This window comes from Nicotiana tabacum, chromosome 21 (assembly GCF_000715075.1).
Source record: "Nicotiana tabacum cultivar K326 chromosome 21, ASM71507v2, whole genome shotgun sequence".
NCBI lineage: Eukaryota > Viridiplantae > Streptophyta > Magnoliopsida > Solanales > Solanaceae > Nicotiana > Nicotiana tabacum.
This window is the reverse complement of record NC_134100.1, coordinates 10,273,078-10,294,860: the sequence shown is the minus strand read 5'-3', so window position 1 is coordinate 10,294,860 and position 21,783 is coordinate 10,273,078. Positions and strand designations below refer to the sequence as shown.

Here is a 21,783-nt window from a genome sequence, read left to right as displayed (position 1 = left end):
CCTCAACAAAAAATACAAACAAGTCATAAACCACTACCCAAACTTATACCAATCCTTAAAACACCTAAAAGAACATCGAAACCTCGAATTAACCATGTATTCAAGCCTAAGAACTCCAAAATTCTCAAAATACGCTTTTGATCTAAAAGTATATCAAACCTCGTCCGAATGACCTAAAATTTTGCACACACGTCACATTCAACCCTAAGGAGCTACTCCAACTTCCGGAATTCCATTCCGACCCTCGGATCAAAATCTCACTATCGAACCGGAAATTTCAAAAATTCGACTTTCGGCATTTCAAGCGTAAATTAGCTACGGACCTCCAAAACACAATCCGATCATGCCCCTAAGCCCAAAATCACTCAACGGAGCTAACAGAACTAATGGAATTACTATTTCATGGCCGTCTTTACACTTCTCTGACTACAGTCTAATTTCTAGAAATTAAACTCTCATTTAGGGACTAAGTGTACCAAAATTCTCCGAAACGCAAAATCGAACATCCCGGCAAATCAAAATAGCAGAAATAAACACGAGAAAAGTAGTTAATAGGGATCGGGGCGTAAATTCTTAAAACCACCGGCCGGGTCGTTACATCCTCCCACACTTAAACATTCGTTCGTCCTCAAACGAGCATAGAGACATACCTGAAGTAGTGAAAAGATGAGGGTATCGGCTGCGCATATCCTGTTCGGTCTCCCAGGTCGCCTCCTCGACCAGGTTACCCCGCTACTGAACCTTTACTGATGCAATGTTCTTTGACCTCAGCTTTCGAACCTGCCTGCCCAATATCGCCATCGGCTCCTCAATATAAGATAGATCCTTGTCCAACTGGACTGAACTGAAATCCAACACGTGCGACAGATCACAGTGATACCTCCGGAGCATCGAAACATGAAATACCGGATGAACTCCTGCCAAGCTGGGAGGTTAGGCGAGCTCATAAGAAACCTCCCCAACATGCCTCAATATCTCAAAAGGGCTAATAAACCTCGGGCTCAACTTTTCTTTCTTCCCAAATCTCATAACGCCCTTCATAGGTGAAACCCGAAGTAGAACCCGCTCTCCAACCATATAGGAAACATCACGAACCTTCCGATCTGCGTAACCCTTTTGTCTGTACTGGGCCGTACGGAGTCTATCCTAAATCACTTTGACCTTCTCCAAAGCATCCTAAACCAAGTCTGTGCCCAATAATCTAGGCTCACCCTGCTCAAACCAACCCACTGGGGATCTATACCACCTACCATATAAAGCCTCATATGGTGTCATCTGAATGCTGGACTGATAGCTGTTGTTGTAGGCAAACTCTGCCAATGGCAAGAACTGATCCCAAGACCCTCCAAACCCAATCACACACGCACAGAGCATATCCTCAAGAATCTGAATAGTGCGCTCGGACTGTCCATCCGCCTGAGGGTGAAATGTTATGCTCAACTCCACCCGAGTACCCCCCTCCAGAATTGTGATATGAACTGAGTACCTCTATTTGAAATGATTGAAACTGGAATGCCATGCAGACAAACAATCTCCCGGATATAAATCTCCACCAACCGCTCCGAAGAATAAGTAGTACACATAGGAATGAAGTGCGCGGACTTGGTCAGCCGATCCACAATCACCCAAATGGCATCGAACTTCTTCATAGTCCGAGGGAGTCCAACTATGAAATCCATGGTGATCCTCTCCCATTTACACTCCGAAATCTCTATCTGCTGAAGCAACCCTCCCGGTCTCTGGTGCTCATACTTCACCTGTTGACAATTGAGGCACCGAGCTACAAATCCAACTATATCTTTCTACATCTGCCTACACCCATAGTGCTGCCTCAAATCTTGATACATCTTTGCGGCACCCGGATGAATGGAATATCGCGAACTATGGGCCTCCTCTAAAATCAACTCCTAAAGCCCATCATTGGGTACACAAATCCGACCATGCATCCTCAATACCTCGTCATCACCAATAGTCACATATCTGGCATCACCATGCTGAACCTTATCCTTGAGGATAAGCAAATGAGGGCCATCATACTGACGCTCCCTGATACGATCAAATAAAGAAGACCGAGAAACCATGCAAGCTAGAACCTGACTAGGATCTGAAAGATCCAATCTCACAAACTGGCTGGCTATGGCCTGAACATTCATCGCCATGGGCCTCTCTGATGCTGGTAAATAAGCCAAACTACCCAAACTCTCTTCCCGCCAACTCAAGACATCGGCCAGCATATTGGCATTGCCCAGGTGATACAAAATAGTGATATCATAGTCCTTAAGCAACTTTAGCCACCTCCTCTGGCGCAAATTTAGATCCTTTTGCTTAAATAGGTGTTGCAAGCTCCGATGATCATTATAAATCTCACAAGGAACACCATACAAATAATGATGCCATATCTTGAAGGCGTGAACAATAGCAGCTAACTCAAGATCATGGGCAGGATAATTCTTCTTATGTACCTTCAACTGTCTGGACGCGTAGGCAATTACCCTACCGTCCTGCATCAAAACCGCTCTAAGGCCAATCCTTGAGGCATCACAATAGACAGTATAAGACCCCAAACCTATAAGCAATATCAAAATTGGGGCTGTAGTCAAAGCTTTCTTGAGCTTCTGAAAGTTTATCTTGCACTCTTCCGTCTACTAGAACTGAGAACCCTTCTGGGTCAGCCTGGTCATAAGTGCTGCAATAGATGAAAATCCCTCAACAAATAATCGGTAATACCCCACCAATCCAAGAAAACTACGAATATCTGTAGTTGAGGATGGTCTGGTCCAATTCTGCACTGCCTCTACTTTCTTCGGATCCACCCGTATACCCTCACTCGATACTACGTGACCCAAGAAATCCATAGAATCCAACTAGAACTCACATTTCGAGAACTTTGCATATATTTTCTCTTTCAAAGTCTGAAGCATTGTCCTTAGGTGTTGCTCATCATCTTCCCGACTCCAGGAGTATACAAGAATATCATTAATAAAGACAATGATGAAAGAGTCAAGATACGGCCAGAACACACTGTTCATCAAATGCATGAAGGCTGCTGGGGCATTGGTCATCCCAAATGACATAACAAGGAACTCGTAATGACCATACCGAGTCTTGAAGGCAGTCTTCGGGATATCTGGCTCCTGAATCTTCAACTGATGGTAACCTGAGCGCAAGTCAATCTTAGAAAACACACATGCGCCCAGAAGTTGGTCAAACAGATCATCAATGCGAGACAAAGGATAACAGTTCTTCACTGTAACTTTGTTCAACTGACGATAATCAATACACATACGCATAAAACCATCCTTTTTCTTCACAAACAAGACAGGAGCACCCCAAGGATACATTGGAAGGAATAAAACCCTTATCAAGCAATTCCTGTAACTGATCCTTTAACTCCTTCAACCCAGGAGGAGCCATACGATGGAATAGAAATGGGCTGAGTGCCCGGTAACAGATCAATGCCAAAATCAATATCTCTATCGGGCGGCATGCCTGGAAGGTTAGCTGGAAACATATCAAGGAAATCATGTACTACTGGGACTGAATCAATTGAAGGGGTATTAATACTGACATCTCTCACATAAGCTAGATATGCGTCACACCCTTTCTCAACCATACGCTGAGCCTTAAGGAAAGAAATAACTCTACTGGGAGTGTGATCTAAACCACCCCTCCACTCAACATGCGGTACACCTAACATAGCCAGCGTCACGGTTTTGGCGTGACAATCAAGAATAGCAACCAAACACGCTGAGTAACAATAAATTGGATCTGGTCTCAAAATCAATCCATGTTGAGTAACAATAAATTGGATCTGGTCTCAAAACCACTAAGAGCAACCAAACACGACCGATAAACGCGGTCGACAATAAGAGAATCTCCCACATGAGTAGAAATATAAACAGGGGAACTCAAAGAATCCCGAGGTACACCCAAATGCGAAGCAAAATAAGAAGACACATAAGAATAAGTGGGGCCTAGATCGAATAGAACCGATGCATCTCTATGACAAACCATGACAATACTTGTGATGACAGAATCGGAGGCAATAGCCTCGGTATGGGCAGGAAGGGCATAATATTTGGTCTGGCCTCCCCCTCTAGGGAGACCTCTACGTCGTTGACCTCCACCTCTAGCTGGCTGAGCAGGTGGGGTAGCAATTGGTGTAGTAATCATAGCCTGGGAACTCTACGGGGCACGCTTTGGCTGAGAAGTCTGTGGAGGTACACTCCTCCCAAGTCTAGGGCAATACCTCACCACATGGCGTGTGTCACCACACTCAAAACAAGCTCTGGGAGGATGTGGCGGCTATGACTGGCTCGGGCCAGGTCTGTTGGACTGACCTCTAAAAGCACCCCGCGCAGAAGGCGCGCTAGAAATCGGAGGTGCATAATAAGTCTCCTGAGGTCCTAGGAGGAGCTGGAATACCACTGGCTGCTAGAAGAGCTGAATGAATAGGGTGACTCATATAACTCTTACCATGATGACCTGCAGCTGGGGCATGGGCACCAGAATAATGACCAGAATAATGGGCACCAGAGCTGGGTGACTCATATAACCCCTCTTTTCTCTCTCCCTAGCATGCATACCCTCAATCCTCCTAGCAATGCTCACCACCTGCTGATAAAAAATATCTATCTCCAACTCACGAGCCATGCTAGACCTGATGCTGGGAATAAGCCCCTCAATAAACCGGTGAACCCTCTCGCGAACAGTAGAAACCAAGGCTGGTGCATGTCTAGCCAAGCTAGTGTAACAGACAACATACTTTGAGACAGTCATAGCACCCTGGTGCAAATGCTCAAGCTCTGTGTGCCATACGTCCCTGAGACTCTAAAGAACAAATTCTCTCAAGAACAGATATGAAAACTGGGTCCAAGTCAGTGAAGAAGCCTCGTCCGGACTGTCTAACTCATAGGTGTGCCACCACTCATAGATGGCTCCTCGAAGCTGGAAAGTAGTGAAGGAAAACCCACTCGATCCTGACATACCCATGGTACAGAGAATACGGTAGCACTCCTACAGAAATCCCAAGGCATCATCTGATGCTAACTCGCTGAACACTAGAGGATCATACTTCTTGAACCTCTCAAGTCTTCGCTGTTCATCCTCTAAAGCCGATGCCCTGTCCTCGGGCTGAACTGGCATTGCAGGTGGTATAGAAATAATCTTTGGGACCTGGTCAATGCACTCATTGCTCAGGAGTGCGGGCGGCGGGAGTCTGTGCTCCTCCCCAGCCTAGGATGTGGCTACAGCAAGGGGAAGCAACCCCGCCTAAGCCAAAGTGGTGTACATGCTCATGAACTCCACAAGAGTCTCTTGAAGTGCTGGAGCAGTAGTAGCAGTAGGTGTATCAGGTGCCTAGACTCCGGCTGGAACTGCTGGTGGTACCTCGGTGGCAGCTCGTGCGGGTGCTCTGGTTGCACTACGCGCACGTCCTCGACCTCTACCCCGGCCCCGACCTCTCGAAATTGGGTAAAATTTATATTTCCAGAATCCTCACACTCTCACGAGTTCAGTCATACTAAAAGTACCAAAATCGGACCTCAAATAGTTCCTCAAATCATCACTCAAATGTTTCTAATTAGTCAAGCCCTAACCCCCTAATTACCACTGATTTTCCTTAATTTTTCATGCTTAGAATGATAAAAATCACCTAATAACGAGTTTAGGTTCCAAGAATCTTACCTCCTCGAAGGTCTCTTGAATTCTCTCTCAAAAACCTCCCCAAAAGCTCACTTCTCGGATAAAAATGGTGAAAGAATAGCTCAAATTCGTGAAGGCAACTATTTATATGTTCAGCCCAGTTAAACCACTTTTGCGGTCCCGCTTTTGCGTAACAGAAGTCGCATCTGCGACAACTCATTAAAATCTCGAATCCGCACCTGCGGCTCCTGTTGTACCTCCCTAGTTCTGCTTCTGCGACGATAATGCCGCTTCTGTAGCTACGCACCTGCGGGACCCAACGCAAGTGCGGTTATGACAGAAGAGTTGCAGGTGAAGTTGCTCAAACAACTTCCAAATTCCTCTGACAACCTTCCGAAACCATCCAAAGGCCCCCGGGACCTCAACCAAAAACACAAACAAGTCATAAACCACTACCCAACTTATACCAATCCTTAAAACACCTAAAACAACATTGAAACCTCGAATTAACCATGGAGTCAAGCCTAATAACTCCAAAATTCTCAAAATATGTTTTCGATCAAAAAGTCTATCAAACCTGGTCAGAATTACCCGAAATTTTGCACACACGTCACATTCAACCCTACGGAGCTACTCCAACTTCCGGAATTCCATCCCGACCCTCGGATCAAAATCTCACTATCGAACCGGAAACTTCAAAATTTTGACTTTCGGCATTTCAAGCCTAAATTAGCTACGGACCTCCAAAACACAATCCGATCATGCCCCTAAACCCAAAATCACTCAACGGAGCTAATGGAACTGATGGAATTCTATTCCGAGGCCGTCTTCACACTGCTCCGACTACGGTCCAATTTCTAGAACTTAAACTCTCATTTAGGGACTAAATTGTCCCAAAACTCTCCGAAACTCAAAATCGAATATCCCAGCAAATCAAAATAGCATAAATAAATACGGAGAAAGCAGTTAATAGGGGATTGGGACGTAAATTCTTAAAATGACTGGCCGGGTCGTTACATCTAATTAGCCAAAATTGATAAAAAATAAACTAGAACAAGACTAACTAGAATGACTAGAAGATTGGAATGAATGGCTTCAAACAAAAATAAGTATTTAGCAAGCTAAAGAAAGTATGAAGCTACCAAAACCACTTATTCAAACAAGGAAGACAAAGAAGACATTGATGAAATTTCTTACCGTTTATGAGTGAATAAGCGTGAGAAGGCCTCCGACGCTCTATTCTACACCAAACAACCACTCAAGGATCTTTTCCCCCAAGAGAACTCGGTTTTGCATAGGGTTTCTGTCCGGATTTTTCTGGAGAAAAAGACTTGTGAGAGTCGACTAATAGGGATGCCCAATGCTCCGCACAAATGGACCTCGTAAACTTCAGGCGTAGGAAAAATCAATGAACCAAGAGACTTAAGAACTCTGGTCATTTTTTAGATCTGGAATTCAAGGATTCTGGGGTGTTTTGGAAGAAATTAAAGCGAGACATGAGATGAGGAGAAAGAGGAGATCATGGGGTGTGATTTTGAGTAATTTTGGAGGAGTTTGTGTGGTGGTCACCGGCTAATATGGTGGGAGCATTTTGGGGCATCTAGGGTTTCTAGTTTTTGGGAGGGAGACGGAATGAGGGGGGTCTAAGAGGGTTGGGTGTGTTAGGACAGTTATATAGTGGGTGGGTGGTGAGTTCCCAGCCGTTTGATCAAAGGAGATCAACGGCTGGGTTTTAGGCAAACAAAACGGCGTCGTTTGGGTAAGGGTTGGGGTTGGAGCGGGTATATTTGGGTATTGGGCCTTGGTTTGGACGGATTTGTGTGCAAAATTTGGCCCAATTTCAAGCCAAATTAAACCTTTTTCCAATTTTCCTTTTTATTTTCTCTTTGTTTTCTTTTTCTTTCTTTAATTAATTAAAATCCTAAATTAATTTAATTTATAAAATTAAACTAATTATCTATTTATAATATTAACAAAAATTAGTTAATGCTAAATTAATGAAGAAAAAATTACTAATCTAAAATTTAAAGCTAAAAATATAAATGAATGATATTTTTGTGATTTTTATTTTTATAAAGTAATTATTTAACTAATTAATACTAAAATATAAACACCAAGTCTAATATGCAATGCATGATATTTTTTTGGTATTTTTTGGGGTATTTTCTATGCTTTTAACGCATGCAAAAATGCAGCTAAAAATGCATATAATTAAACAAATACTAAAAATTCTATAAAACTAGAATAAAGTAAAAAAATCTATTTTGTGATTTTGTAGGAGTATTTTAGGTTGGGCAAAAATCACGTGCTCACAACAGTGAGGACGAATTTGGATCAATAGTAGAATTAGGGACAAACGTGGCTAATTTATTGAAGTAGAAGGACAAATCTAGCCTTTTTCCCTCAAGAAAATAGTACTATGCAGGAGAGATATTTCACTATTTTATCCTTATTTATGTCTTAAGATATAATCTCTCTTCATTTAATATTTACTCATAATTAAGGTATTTGCAGTCTTCAAGAACAATTAATATTAAGGGTAAAATAGGGGGAAAAAATAATTTAGTCATGAACTTCTAAAATGACAAATAATTTGAGACAAATATTTTTAGTAATCAAGATAAATAATTTGAGACGGAGGGAATAGCTCTAACGATTTAAATGGACAATGGTTTCAGTTGGAAGAAGTGTACAAATACTCGATATTTTATCGCCATCTAACAATGCACTAAATTAAGGATCTCTCACTTTGAGCATATTAATAATGTCACTTCCTCCCAATCTTAGAATTTTCAGCTCAACATTTGTCCATCATTACTTCTTAACTCATGTTAAGCTTTTAAATCAAAATAAGATACTTAATTGAAAAGAATGGAATGATTTGTGAGTTAATAATAGGGATCTTTATACAAATAACCGACATGATTCAAAAATCAATATACATCAATTATATATTAATCATACACACTCATATACATATATTATATATCGGTCAACTATTCTAATTAAAATGGTTAATTGAGCATCTATTTAGGTTAAGTTTTTTTAATAATAAGGAAACTACCGGCTATGTCCATTTATAAGTATCTTATTACAAAAAATAGCCAATTCAAAAAATATTACTAATATTAGCCAATTAGCTATTTGTATCCCAAAAAAGGTCAAATTTTTTTTTTTGAGTTGGTATTATTAGAATAAATTGGGTACATCCTAAGGAGTTTGAATCTAAGTTTTGGGATGATTTAACGGAGTTTTGAGGTGATTTGAATTAAAAATTCGAAGTAGATAATGAAACATGAAAAAGCTAATATGTGTATCACACTGTGTATCATTTGTGTATCACATATGTATCATATTTGTATCAAATCTGTAACACATATATACCCATATATACCTATGTACGAAATACATGTTTGATACATGTGTCACAGAAGAGCTTTTTGAACTCGATTTTAACTATGAATTTTGATACCAAATCAATCCAAATCACCTCTAATCTTCCTCAAAATTTAGATATTGACTCATGTATACGTTTTCAATGAATTTCAACCATACCCGTTGAAAAAGGTTCCTTTTTGCTTAGATTTTTTAATCTTGTATATATATTTTTGTCTATTTCATCACCTTATTTGCTACCTCATCTATAAAATTTTCTTTCCGTCTTGCATCTAATTTTGCTAATTACGATTAAAAATATGGAAGGAGATTTTTGCGTGTGACTCAGAGAGAAAGAACCTTATTTATTTGGATTTTTAATTTTTATATGTGTTTGACTAGTTTTGGTAAGTCTATAGTTAATTACTAGAGATCAGTAAATTGGAACTTATTTGGAACATTTTTGTAAGATTCCCTAATAATATACGGGCGTAGAGCCCCTCCCTTAAAATTGAGTTGGCCCAAAACCATCAAACACTCAAAAAGCCTACCTTAAAATTAAGTTGGCCTAAAACCATCAAACACTCAAAAAGCCTATAGTTTCGTTGGATTACTCCATTTAATTCTTCCTTGGAAAATGGCAAAAACCATCATCTTCAAGATGGTTATAGTTTCCAAAATGTAGCAGAGGCAATGTGGAATCAGCAAAATTTTTCCAATGAACCAAAAAGAATTCCCCTCAAAGGGCTTAAGATTGTGAACATACAACTACTAGAGATTGTTATATTGGATTTTACTACCTACTTTTGATGATATACAAGTGGCATCAATACAACAATATCTACTTTAGAAATTCTTTCTTTTTTAACAGTATATGCTTTCTTGCTTTAATTTAAATCTGATGTCTATGCCTTAGCTAGAGGTGACAAGAGTTCTTGTAGGGGGCACAAGAGATTTTGCATAAGCAATAGGTAAGGAAATTAGCTTCTTTGGTTTGCTCACATAAGCTCTCTTTGTGAAGTTGTTGTAGTCATTGGCTTCAATCTCGTCCAGTATTTGGCGGTACAACAGCAAAGATGCCCATACCTGCAAAAGCCGAGATCATGAGAAGTGCTAATATGGTTCAGATAGACTTCATTCAGGAATGTCAGCACCTCAGGAATCAATAAGAAAACTAGTGCTAAGTTTCAGATCAGTGAATAAACCAAAAGGAACAAAGAGATGTTTCTCGCTCAGTGTCCTATAAAAGTATAGGCCTTTGCCTCTACCTAAACTACAATAACAACGACAACAACAAACAACCTAACGTAGTCCTACAAGTGAGGTATGGGGAGGGTAGTGTGTACGCAGTCCTTACCCCCATCTTGAGAAGGTATAAAGGCTGTTTCTGGTGCCTCTACCTAAACTATGCAATGAAATTATCAAGACATACAAAGACAAAGCTGTTCTTTTCCTAGGAAGTGAAGCAAGTCGAGGATCATAGAGAAGATTTTGGCACAACAGTATTTAAGGCGAATCTTACATCTGGCGAAGAGAATACTGGTGTAAATTTGGGAACAATGTTGTCTCAGCCATCTAAGTTTAGGTAGCAGATAAACTGGCTGATGGAACCACTAAAATTATCCAAATCCGGATATTTCATTGACCAAGAAATACAACTGAATGGATCATTAATGTCCGAATATTTTGATATATTTCCTTCTTTTTTTTAACCCTACCATATTCCATACAGCCAAAAAAGGTGAAAAAAGATTATACTCAGACCAGAAATCATATTCATATAGCTAAGCTAAGAGTTTACGACTGCTTACAGGCCATCTGCTAGCTGAGCTCAGTTGTGTAACTCCTTCCTCTGCCTCATCGAAGAACTTTCTTGCCCTCTGGATTTGCTTCTTCATAAAGCTTCTCCACTTATCAGTCACTTTTCCAGCAAATATGTCATCGTCGAAGAGACCTGCCTGTGCTAATTCATCTTGAGGTAAGTAGACTCTTCCTCTTCTGGCACTGCGGGGAAAGCAATATATAAGAACAAGGGAAGCCTTAACCAATAAAAATATCGCACTTCACTTATGAAGAGTTTTCTTTCCCTATCTGCAGTTTTCCGAATTATTCTAGTATTATATTGACATAACCACAACATAAACCTGATAACTAAACAGCTCAACTAACATTATCGGTATGTCATAGTAGCAAACTGAATGTGCGTAAAAATGTAGGCTTGTACTTACTCTTCTCCAACATCTCTGAGTATGTTCGTTAGTTGATTTGCGATTCCTAAAGCCAAAGCTGCATTATATACGCTCTCTGTTGTTGCCTTTGAATCAGGTGCAATACCCATAATTGGAACACTCATCAACCCAACCGTACCAGCAACGTAATAACAATAGAGGTAAAGCTCATCAAAGTTTCTATATCTTGACTTCCTCAAGTCCATACGCATTCCTTCAATCATATCTCTGAACGGCTGCAAGATATATTGAACAATGAGACAGTTTACATGATTGACGTAAGTGAATCAACTTATGTGAATGAAGAAAGCGACATAGAACTCTGAACCAGAGAAAGATAAAAATGATAGAATTGGAAGACTAACCTGAATATCAACTGGAAACTTGGAAACAGTATCGGACAAAGCAGCATCGAGCATATCAAATGGTCGCCCGCTGAAAACATCTTCAAGCCGGTCTTCCCACCTATCTAAGGCTTGGGGTGTAATATGTGATGCGTTTGGGCCATCAACAAGTTCATCTGTTCTCCTGCACCACACTGTTTAAAAGAACTTAATGAGAAACTTTTCAACTCAGAAATTCGTTTATATATGCAGCAACCCAAGCTCCAACAATTACCATTAGATTACAGTTAAAGAGAAAGAAAGAGGATCAGAAGTGATATGTTATTAACATTGAAGACGATGTATAATAGATCAAAATCAACACTTTCATGTATATTAATCATGTGTTTTTTCAAAGTGGTCTTGACCATGCATGACTAGCTGATAATTTGGAGAGAAAGACTTGTTGCACACTTGCACTGCAAAACAATCATACAATAACGCCAGTATTACTCTCTTATGAAAAAGATTCAGAGATCAAATCTGACCTCTAAAAATCTAACAGAAATGACCAGAAGTTAAAGCATGCTACATCTATGGCTCGAGTCTAACTATTAAGCAAGTCCTTCCAATTTTGTGGCTAGTATTAGGAATAATATAACAAATAAGATTTTTTAATTGCCTTTCAAACTAGTGAAGCTCAAGTTTTACCTATTACACGTACCCCTCAAACTCAAATTTGAGTTCTCCTCTTTAAAAAGGGCAGCCCGATACACTAAGTTGTCGCTATGCACGGGTCGGAGGAAAGGCCGAACCACAAGGATCTATTGTACACATCCTTACAGTGCATTTCTGCAAGAGACTGTTTCCACGCCTCGAACCTGTGACCTCCTCCTGGTCACATGGCAACAACTTGAGTTCTCTTCGTCTCCAATTAATCATGTTTTTGAGTGTGTGTGTGCATAAGTGATACTAAATGGCTAGAAACCTCACCATATATTGCCCAAATAGCCCTTCTTCTCTCTGGAGTCATTAGCATGGTTCCTGAATAGCAACCAAACAAAGATCAATTTTTGCATTCATCGATTACATAAACAAGCGTATAGCCTGAATTAGTACTTAAAACCAAAATTTTGGTAAACCAATAATAAATAGATTAAAGATGCAAACCTAAGTAAAATGTCTTTGCATACTCTGCACATACTTCACTACACCTATCATATGCTTCACTCAACAAGCTCAAATTCCCGGGGAGAGGGATCTCCGGCTTCACTTCTAAATCATCAGCAGATCTCAACTGCCTCTTCACTAAAGCTGCTTGTTTTAAAACCACATCATAAACCATCTGTTCTGATGTCATCGTCGCCATTTCTCCCGCCGGTGTAGCCACCATAGCAGACCTTACAGAACCAAAATTCCACCTTTGTTTCACACCTCTCTTGTTTCTCTCATTGCACACTAAATTCCTATGCCTCGACGAATCAAAAACCCGGTTTCCCTCCCGGACTGAATCCAAGAATCCTGTCCCATTTGAGACTTCACAAGGTGAAACAACCCATAACAAGGCAACAGACATTTTGAACAGGAAAACCTTGGTTTTCTAAAACAATTCCAAGGTTTTTTGTCTTACTTTCTGTTTTCTGTTTCCTTCCTTCCTCTGCTTAATTTATAAAAAATTAATAAATTTACTCCTAGTAGATTCCCACTAGAGTCTAAATCCACTTTCAAGAAAATACCCACTTTCCCTTGTGGAAAAAAGATTATAAAAAGCCCACAAATAAAGCAAACCAACTTTTCCTAACTCAAGTAGAAAATAACCTGTTTCTTGGCTTCTGCAAAATGAGATAAACCAAACATCACAATTAACACTCAATTATAACCACTTAAGCAACAAAAATTTACAACAACAACAACAAACTCAGTAAATCCCACAATTGGGTTTGGGGAAGATAACGTGTACGCAGACTTTACCCCTACATCGAGGGTAGAGAGGTTATTTCCGATAGACCCTCGTCTCAAGGAACAGAACAACAACAACAACAACAACAATAACAACAAACTAAGTAAATCCCACAAGTGAGATTTGGGTTAGTGTATACGCATACTTTACCCCTATCTTTCATTAGACACCCGGCTCAAGGAAAGATGAACAAAAAGCAATAGCAACAAGCAGTAACAACAGTGGGAAAAAAACGGAATGATTAACAGGTAGTAATAGAGATCTAACACTAATAGAATACAAGGCTAGCAACTAAAAATTTGAACTTTGTAAAAAAAGAAAAGAGCCTAAATGTAGCACAAAGAAAGGATCTTTAAGAAACTGGTTTAAATTATTAAAAGCACAAATAGTAAAAAAACCTCCAATGACAGTGGAATCACATCACTTTTCAGAATAATGGGTGCTTTCTATATTTAGTCAACAAGATTATTATAAGCTCATTTGCTTAGGCAAGTGCTCAATTACTATTATTATAAAGCAACAACAACAGAGCAATAGAGAGTTAAGAAGTTAAAGAACAAACCTTAATTTTCTTGTAACAATGGCTTTTCAAAAATAGCCACTTTAATTTTCTTGCTTGCTGCTGTACTCTTCAAGAATCAAATGAGTTTCTTTGTTTTTCTTCTCGTTTTGCTCCACATATTTTGTGGTCTTTTTATAGGATTCATTATTTAGTTTTTCTTTTCTTTTGTGCTGATTGGAATTGAGTGACTCAGAATCCATATGCTTCTTTTACCCTTTTCCAGTTAATATGAATTCTTTTGGACATAATAAGGACACGTAGATTTTCAAAATATGGAACCAATGTAATTCAGCACTACTAGTAGGAATTCAGTATTTTTTGCCCACAACATAATATAAAGAGGTCATTCGTTTTTGAATGTATTAAAAAAATAAATTTACATAAATTAGAACGGAAAGAATATTGAGAACTATTAAAATATTAATACAAATTATTATTTGAAGGGATAATTTTGAAAGCAAAAAAATTGAATTTATTAGGTTTAAATTTTAAATCGCCTATTATTAGTTTGGGATCTTTCAACCAGGTTTTGAAGTAGGTCATTTTAACCTCTATAGACATTTCAGAAATAACATTTAATCTTTCAGATTTTTTGTGTAATCATATAAATTGTTAGCACGAGTGTGGCCAAGATTTTCTCTAAAAGAATTTTAAATAAAAAAGAACAAAGCAGTACTTTTGGGGCTCAACACGAGACCACAATACAAATCTTGAATCTCTATGACCATTGTCCATTTCTTGTAAGGGATGGTGGAGCTAAAGGGAGCTAAGGGGCTCAATTGAATATCTTTCATCAAAATATTATACAGTGTAAATAAGAAAAATTATCTTTTATATATTTATATTAAATGTTGAATTCTTTTGTGTCATATATGAAATGTTGAAAGATTTCTAACGTAGTAGTGAAGTAGTTGAAAATCTATTTTAGGTCACAAGTTCGATCTTAGGTGTGACGCTATTTTTTCTAGCTGCCCCCCCCCCCCCCCAAATAAATGAATTTTTCGGCTTTGAAGTTCCTTTTACACACTACGCTAGTATTGACGATGTTGTCGTCATTGGAGATAAGCGGGTAGCTAAGCGTTATCACAAGTCTCAGCCTAATAACTTTCAAAATGGAAGATGACAATCTTTCATCTAGCTATTAGGCTTCAAACTCTTTGTTTCTATTGTATTCTATCTTATGTATCATATTTTGTTCTACGAAACTAGAAAATCACCATCAATATTTCGGTCTAGGTCTGAAATAATCATTTGTTCCGCAACTAATTGTAAGCTCTTATCAAGTTATTTATATGCACAATTAATATGACAACATTACATGTTTTATTAGACCTATAAATAAAGGGACCTGTGGTAAATTTTAATTTCCTTCATTTCAAAAAAATAATAGTAACTTTTTAATTACTATATTTATTATTATTATTAGTCAATAAAAATGCCTATATATTTTCAATGAAGTTAAAAGTATAAAATTGTGATAAATTTTGTTTTATTCCGACAAGAATAAGGTAGGGGCGGTATGCAATTGTTAGCTGTTGACCCGCTCATTCCGCCTAATCGGATTAGACTTTTTTTAGTTCGTTAATTAAATTCGATCGAGTGTTCATAGCCCAATCACTGGAAGATAAGGTTATCAAGAAACAGAAATGCGCTCATTCGCTGAGTGTACACGTGTAACCACCTTATTGGATACCTAAGATTCTTTCAGTTCGAGAAATTTGCCTTGTGGTTATTGCTGGTCCCGCATATGAGAAGGTGTTAGTGCCTAAATCAAGGGGCAAAATATTTTTTTCTTGTTCGATATCCAATATTCGAATCTATGCTTCAATTAAATCAGAGTCGGTAATGTAAGATTCATTGTAAAGGAAAGCGCTCCCTAACAAAAAAAATTTGTTCGCAAGACTCGAACCCAAAATATATGATTAAGGATGGAGGGATCGTATTCCGGGGCGAATCTAGTGCAAAAGTTACGGGTTCACGTAAATTCAGTAACTTTTGCCTAAACCCGTATTTTTACAAAAAAAAAAAAAAATCTATTAAATGTATACGAATATTTAGCTTTGACCTCAATTTGAAGGTCTGATTATCATTGTATATTAATTTGAGATTTTATAGGAACTCATAAATTTAAAATTTTAGAACCGCCTCTATTGCTCCAAAATCTTTGTGATAAGTGGCTTCGCATAATACTAAATTAGACAAGAAACCCAACAAATTGTCTCTAACAACAATAGCAAAACCAAGCTTATGCGGTCTGAAGTTAAGGGTATTAATGGTTCAGTTCGATTGATTATTGTAAAAAATTTGTATATCATATAATTTTTCATTAACATGTTTTTTATAATCAAAATTTAATTTGTTTGAAATGTATCAGTTGTGTAAAATTCTTTGAGTAGAAGAAAATATTTGCGGAGTTACTTGTGAAAAATTATTATTTCACAAATGAACTAATAAAAAAAAGGCAGTTCAGTGTATTAAAATCTTGTTATGTGTAGGGTTTAGTGTTCGGGAAGAGTCAGACTATAAGTGTTCATTGTATATAGTCTTACCTTATATTTCTACAAGAGATTGTTTCTACGGCTCGAACCGCAAATGAACTAATCAATTATAGAGATAGAGGTATAATAAAGCAGAGAAAAGAATGCAAATTCATATTTATCCTGGTTCGACCATGTTTACATTTAGCCTTCCTTGTTCTAAAGAATAATATTTAAATTTTTTTTTTTTTTAAAAAGGCCTATTGGCCCAAAGTCTTTAGCGTGGAGTACACATGTTGGGCAAATGGATACTAGGGATGAAATTTGGACACGTAGCACTTTGCACTTTTGTACACTTTTTCTTATCTTTTCCTTCTCTTTTGGTGGGGGATTATTTGAATGGTCCAGAAACAATGTATTCCAAATTTATATATAACTAATAAATTTGTCCGTACTTCGCGTTGTAATAATAATCAATAAATTTATCATATTCTATGATTTTATTAATATAAAAAATTTAATTTATATGCAGGCAAAATTTAATTCTATAAACTAATTTAATAACAAAAAATAATATTTAACTTCATCGAGATGATCAATTTGCTTGAGGATGTTACTTACCTCAATTAATTAAAGTGGATATTTTGAGCATTGGCTTGACAATAATGATTAAGTAGCTGACCTCTTTAATCGACTTTGTGAAGGTATCGCTTATACGCATCTTTAATAGGTTCTACCATATAAAATGTATTTTCTAGTGTATCTTTTGGAATTTTAATCAATTTGTTAATTTGGTTATGTAGGAATTTCAAGCAGGTGTACATGAACTAAGACCTGGGGGAAGATAAGATGTTGCACCACTGGTTATAGAGAGAGAGAAAAAAAAGTATGATGTAAGCCATTTAACCAATTCCCTTCCTAATTAAAGGATGCATAAATATGATAAGAATTACATTTATTAGTAACTGTATGAGAGGTTTTGGGTATACGTACGTCTCTCCTTCATTTCATGTTTAAATGTTGTCAAAAATAATAATATTCATTATTATTAAAATAATCAATATTTATTTATATTAGTTGTATTTAGCTACTTTAAAATAGAGAAGAAAATACTTTAATATTATATTCTGGACTAAATTCAATAAAAAAGAGAGACAAACTTAGTAGTTGATTTTTGCATTCTTACTATGTTTAAAAATAAAAATGGATGCCACTATATTCTCTATAGAATAAATTGAAGTAATTCTCTCTTGTCGAAATGAAAAGAGAAAAGAATATTTTTATATGAGAAAGTTAAAGTAAAAGGTAAATCGATCAAGTTTAGAAAATAATTACAATAATGTCATATCCAGGTAATTATAACCATAATTAAGTTGCAAAAGTATGAGCTTGACCCAAAAACAAAAAGAAGAAAAAATATTTGTGAACACAAAATATATCACTCTTGACCGTATTTTAGTCTTACGGTCCGAACACAAAATATACCAATATTTGTGTAAATAGAACTTTTTTATTTCCAAATACCATGACGGTTGCTTGTTGAATATTTGAATAGAAAATTGATATTGCCCCATATTTAAACACAAAAGAAAAATGTGACAACAAATGCACATCCAACAAAATACTTGGATAAAGAGATTATTTAACGGCGTAAGTTACGAGTGCATGAATTAAATTTGCCAATTCTATTGCAACTTACTCTAGGATTTCATCCCTTATGGTTGTTTTTATTCCAAAAATAATGTCCTAATGTTAATGTTTTGCATCTAAAAAAATAGAAGATTATCATTATTTCTAATGGAGCGAACAAAAAGATAATAAAATGTAGTATCTAATAACTGAAAAACAATCATTTATTCAGGGTTTTTTTTCTTGTGGATTAGTGTTTTTCACACTGCAATTGCACAAAAATCTGGGCATTTCAATTGACACAGTTGTGAGTTACTTGAAGAAAATGACGGCAACACATATCTGTTGATTTCTTGCAACTATAAAACAAAAAATAACGTATCATTAATATTTCTAAAGGAGCAAAGCATGTATACCTAATAATAACAATGGAGCTGAAAACAGAAAGATATGAAATCCACTAACATATATAAAATCAAGCTAAAGATGAGTCTCCATATATAGTATATAGTGGTGTACTAATGTTTTATATTTAATGGTGGAGAACCGTTCAATTTCCTTAATTAATTGATTGACCGTTTTCATTTTCAAATTGATTGTAGAATTTGTTTAGTCACTCTCTAAAAAGAAGAAGATAAATATGCAATTTAAGCCTTCCATAAATGACAGTAATAAGGATGACATAAATATGATATTTTAATATTCTATAGATTTTTTAGACATCAAATAAGGGATAAAAGCTAAAAAAATGAGAAAAAAGATAGAGGACTTTCTTGAGTTATGAGAGGTGCCACATCATTTTTCCTATTCCTAGCTTTATATAAATATATAGATTATATTTGTTTTCGGTTTCTTTTGGAAAAATCCAATAAGGAAAAGTTTTAATTTTGTGCTTATAATGGTTGGCAGACATGGACGATAATTGCAGTTAGGTCATTGATGATTCAACGGTGGGAAATAGCAATAGCAATTTTTTTTTGTTTCTCATTCGATATACGAATTCGCGCAAAAATATTTCATATTGAGGGTAAAGGACTCACTAAAAAAAATAATTTTATATCCGAGACTCAAACCCGAGACCATACATGCTAAAATTATAATGGAAAAAGTCCAAGACAAATTTCTATGAAAAATGAAGTTACTTAAAATCAAATTACAGGTAACGATTTACACGTCTGAATCACTTAGAGAGAACTTAATACATATATTGACGACGAGAAAAATCTTTTCATAAATATTTTATTTAATCGGTTGTAAGAGATAATTTACTATTTTCTACAAGGCAACCCATGCCTTTTATGATACTTATACACTACTAATGTAAAATATTGTTACATCGTCAAGAGTATCAATATATAGTATGTAATTCGTGTATGTATATTAACCTAATATAAAATATAATTCTTATCATGAACTCACACAATATTCTTTGTAATTACTTTCTTTGTTTACAATAGTCTTATAATTATTATAGTGTTTTTAGTACGGTGTATTTAATTAAAACTCTTTCTTTTTTTACCGCGAAATTAACGAGAATACATTCGATAGTCTTATGATGTTTTAGTGTTAATTGAACGAGCTGAGTTTGACTTTTAATTCGAAATTACCAATTGTTTGACGTTGTCTCCATTTTCCACCAACAAGGAAGAAAATTAAATGAAAACGACTAAATATATAATTCTTTTTATTCCTTTTTACTAGTCTCTTATACTAAAAATAATTTTTTGCTATTACTTGTTCATTCTAATAATTAATCATGAGAAATTTAGTATTCTCTTCCAATATTACCCCGAGAATTAAGTACGCATACTTTTTAAATTTATTGAGTTACAACTTTAACAACGATTAATAAGCATAATTTAGTAAAATAAAACCTCTAATAAATGAATATATTAATACACAATTAATTGTTAGGGATGTTGACGGGAAATGCTTTAATGGGGAAACATAAATGTATTGAGCAAAGTCTGATATCAAAATATTGTAAAGTTTTAAAATTGTTGCATGTTTGTGGCATGTGCTCTATTAGCTCAGCACATGCATCATATGCACTCGTTCAAATATTGCTACTATATTAAGGAATTTTTTGCATCACTTTCATTCGGTGCTGGCTTTGTAATTTTTTTAAAAGTATTCGGGGGAAGAGAAAGAGGGTGCTATGTTACTTGGAGATGTTAGGTTACTAGTATTTATATATATTTAATGAATTTTTAACAAATTCATCGATTGAACAAAAATTATTGGATTTGATCAAATATGTATTCAAACTCTAGCTCCGCACCTATGGATGACTAGTGTGTATATATATATATATATATATATATATATATATATTTGGAGTCCATTTGCCCGAATTTATTGCCATAAAATGCTAAAAAATGAGGAACTATCATAGCAAAACTATGACCATTGTTCATTAGGTCGTTTCTGATGGGCTCACAAAATTTAGTCTATTTGGAGCCTGTCGCTCGAATTATGAAGATGGTGTGAACATTAGCACATAAAAAATTGTAAATCATCTTGAATTCCTATTTTACAGCTCCAAAATGCCAAAAATGAGGAACGGTCATGGCAAAATGATGACTGATGACTATTGTACATTAGGTCGTTTCTAATAGGCCAATAAAATTTTAGGTGATTCGTAGCCTGTCGAATTCATGAAAATGGCGTGGACATTAGCGCACGAAAAAATAAAAATTGTCCTGAATTCCTATTTTATGGCCCCAAAATATCAAAAAATGAGGAACGTTCATGGCGAAGTGATGATTATTATTTATTAGGTTTTGGATGGGCCCATAAAATTTTAGGTGATTCGGATCTCGTCGAATTCATGAAGATGGCGGGGACATTAGCACACAAAATATTGGGAAGCGTCTTGAATTCCTGTTTTACAGTCCCAAAACGCCAAAAAAAGGAATAGTCATGGCAGAGCGATGACTATTATTCATTAGGTCGTTTATGATGGGCTCACAAAATTTTAGGCGATTCGAAGCCCTTTTGCCCGAATTCATTAAGATGACATGGACACTAGCACACGAAAAGTTGGAAATCGTCCTGAGTTTCTATTTTATGACCCTAAAACACCAAAAAACAAGGAACATTCATATCGAAACAATAACCAATGTTCATTAGGTCGTGTTTTATGGCCCCACATAATTTTAGGTGATTCAAAACCCGTCGCCCGAATTCATGAAGATTGAATGGACATTAGCACACGAAAAATCAAAAATCACCTTGAATTCTTGTTTTATGGCCCTAAATGCTAAAAAAAAAATAACAAACGATCATGGTAAAGCAATGACTATTGTTTATTAGATCGTTTTTGATGGGCCTACAAAATTTTAGGGGATTCGAACCCGTTGCCCCGATTCATGAAATAGCACGGATATTAGCACACGAAAAATTAAAAATCATCCTGAATTCCTATTTTATTGTCATAAAATGCCCCAAAAAAACAGTCATGGTGAAACTGACTATTGTTCATTAGGCCATTTATACTAGGCCCACTAGATTTTAGTTGATTTGAAACCGGTCACCCGAATTCATGAAGATTGTGAGGATGTTAGCACACGAAAAACTAAAAATT

At 36.5% G+C, this 21,783-nt stretch overlaps 1 protein-coding gene across 2 annotated transcripts; it reads right to left on the bottom strand.

Moving 5' to 3' along the window:
• Positions 1-9,714: 9,714 nt before the first annotated feature.
• On the bottom strand, positions 9,715-14,291 carry LOC107797025 (phytoene synthase 2, chloroplastic). Of its 2 annotated transcripts, XM_075241639.1 has the most exons (8): positions 14,092-14,287; positions 12,740-13,401; positions 12,563-12,613; positions 11,998-12,048; positions 11,612-11,784; positions 11,247-11,482; positions 10,830-11,022; positions 9,715-10,104 (listed from the first exon to the last, which is right to left on the bottom strand). In XM_075241639.1, exons 2-8 carry the CDS (start codon positions 13,143-13,145, stop codon positions 9,931-9,933), a joined length of 1,284 nt encoding a protein of 427 aa, XP_075097740.1. In that variant the 5' UTR covers positions 13,146-13,401; positions 14,092-14,287; the 3' UTR covers positions 9,715-9,930. The 2 variants fall into 2 exon arrangements, with proteins under 2 accessions (XP_075097740.1, XP_016475376.1); XM_016619890.2 differs by lacking the exon at positions 11,998-12,048 and having other exon boundaries at positions 14,092-14,291.
• Positions 14,292-21,783: the final 7,492 nt, after the last annotated feature.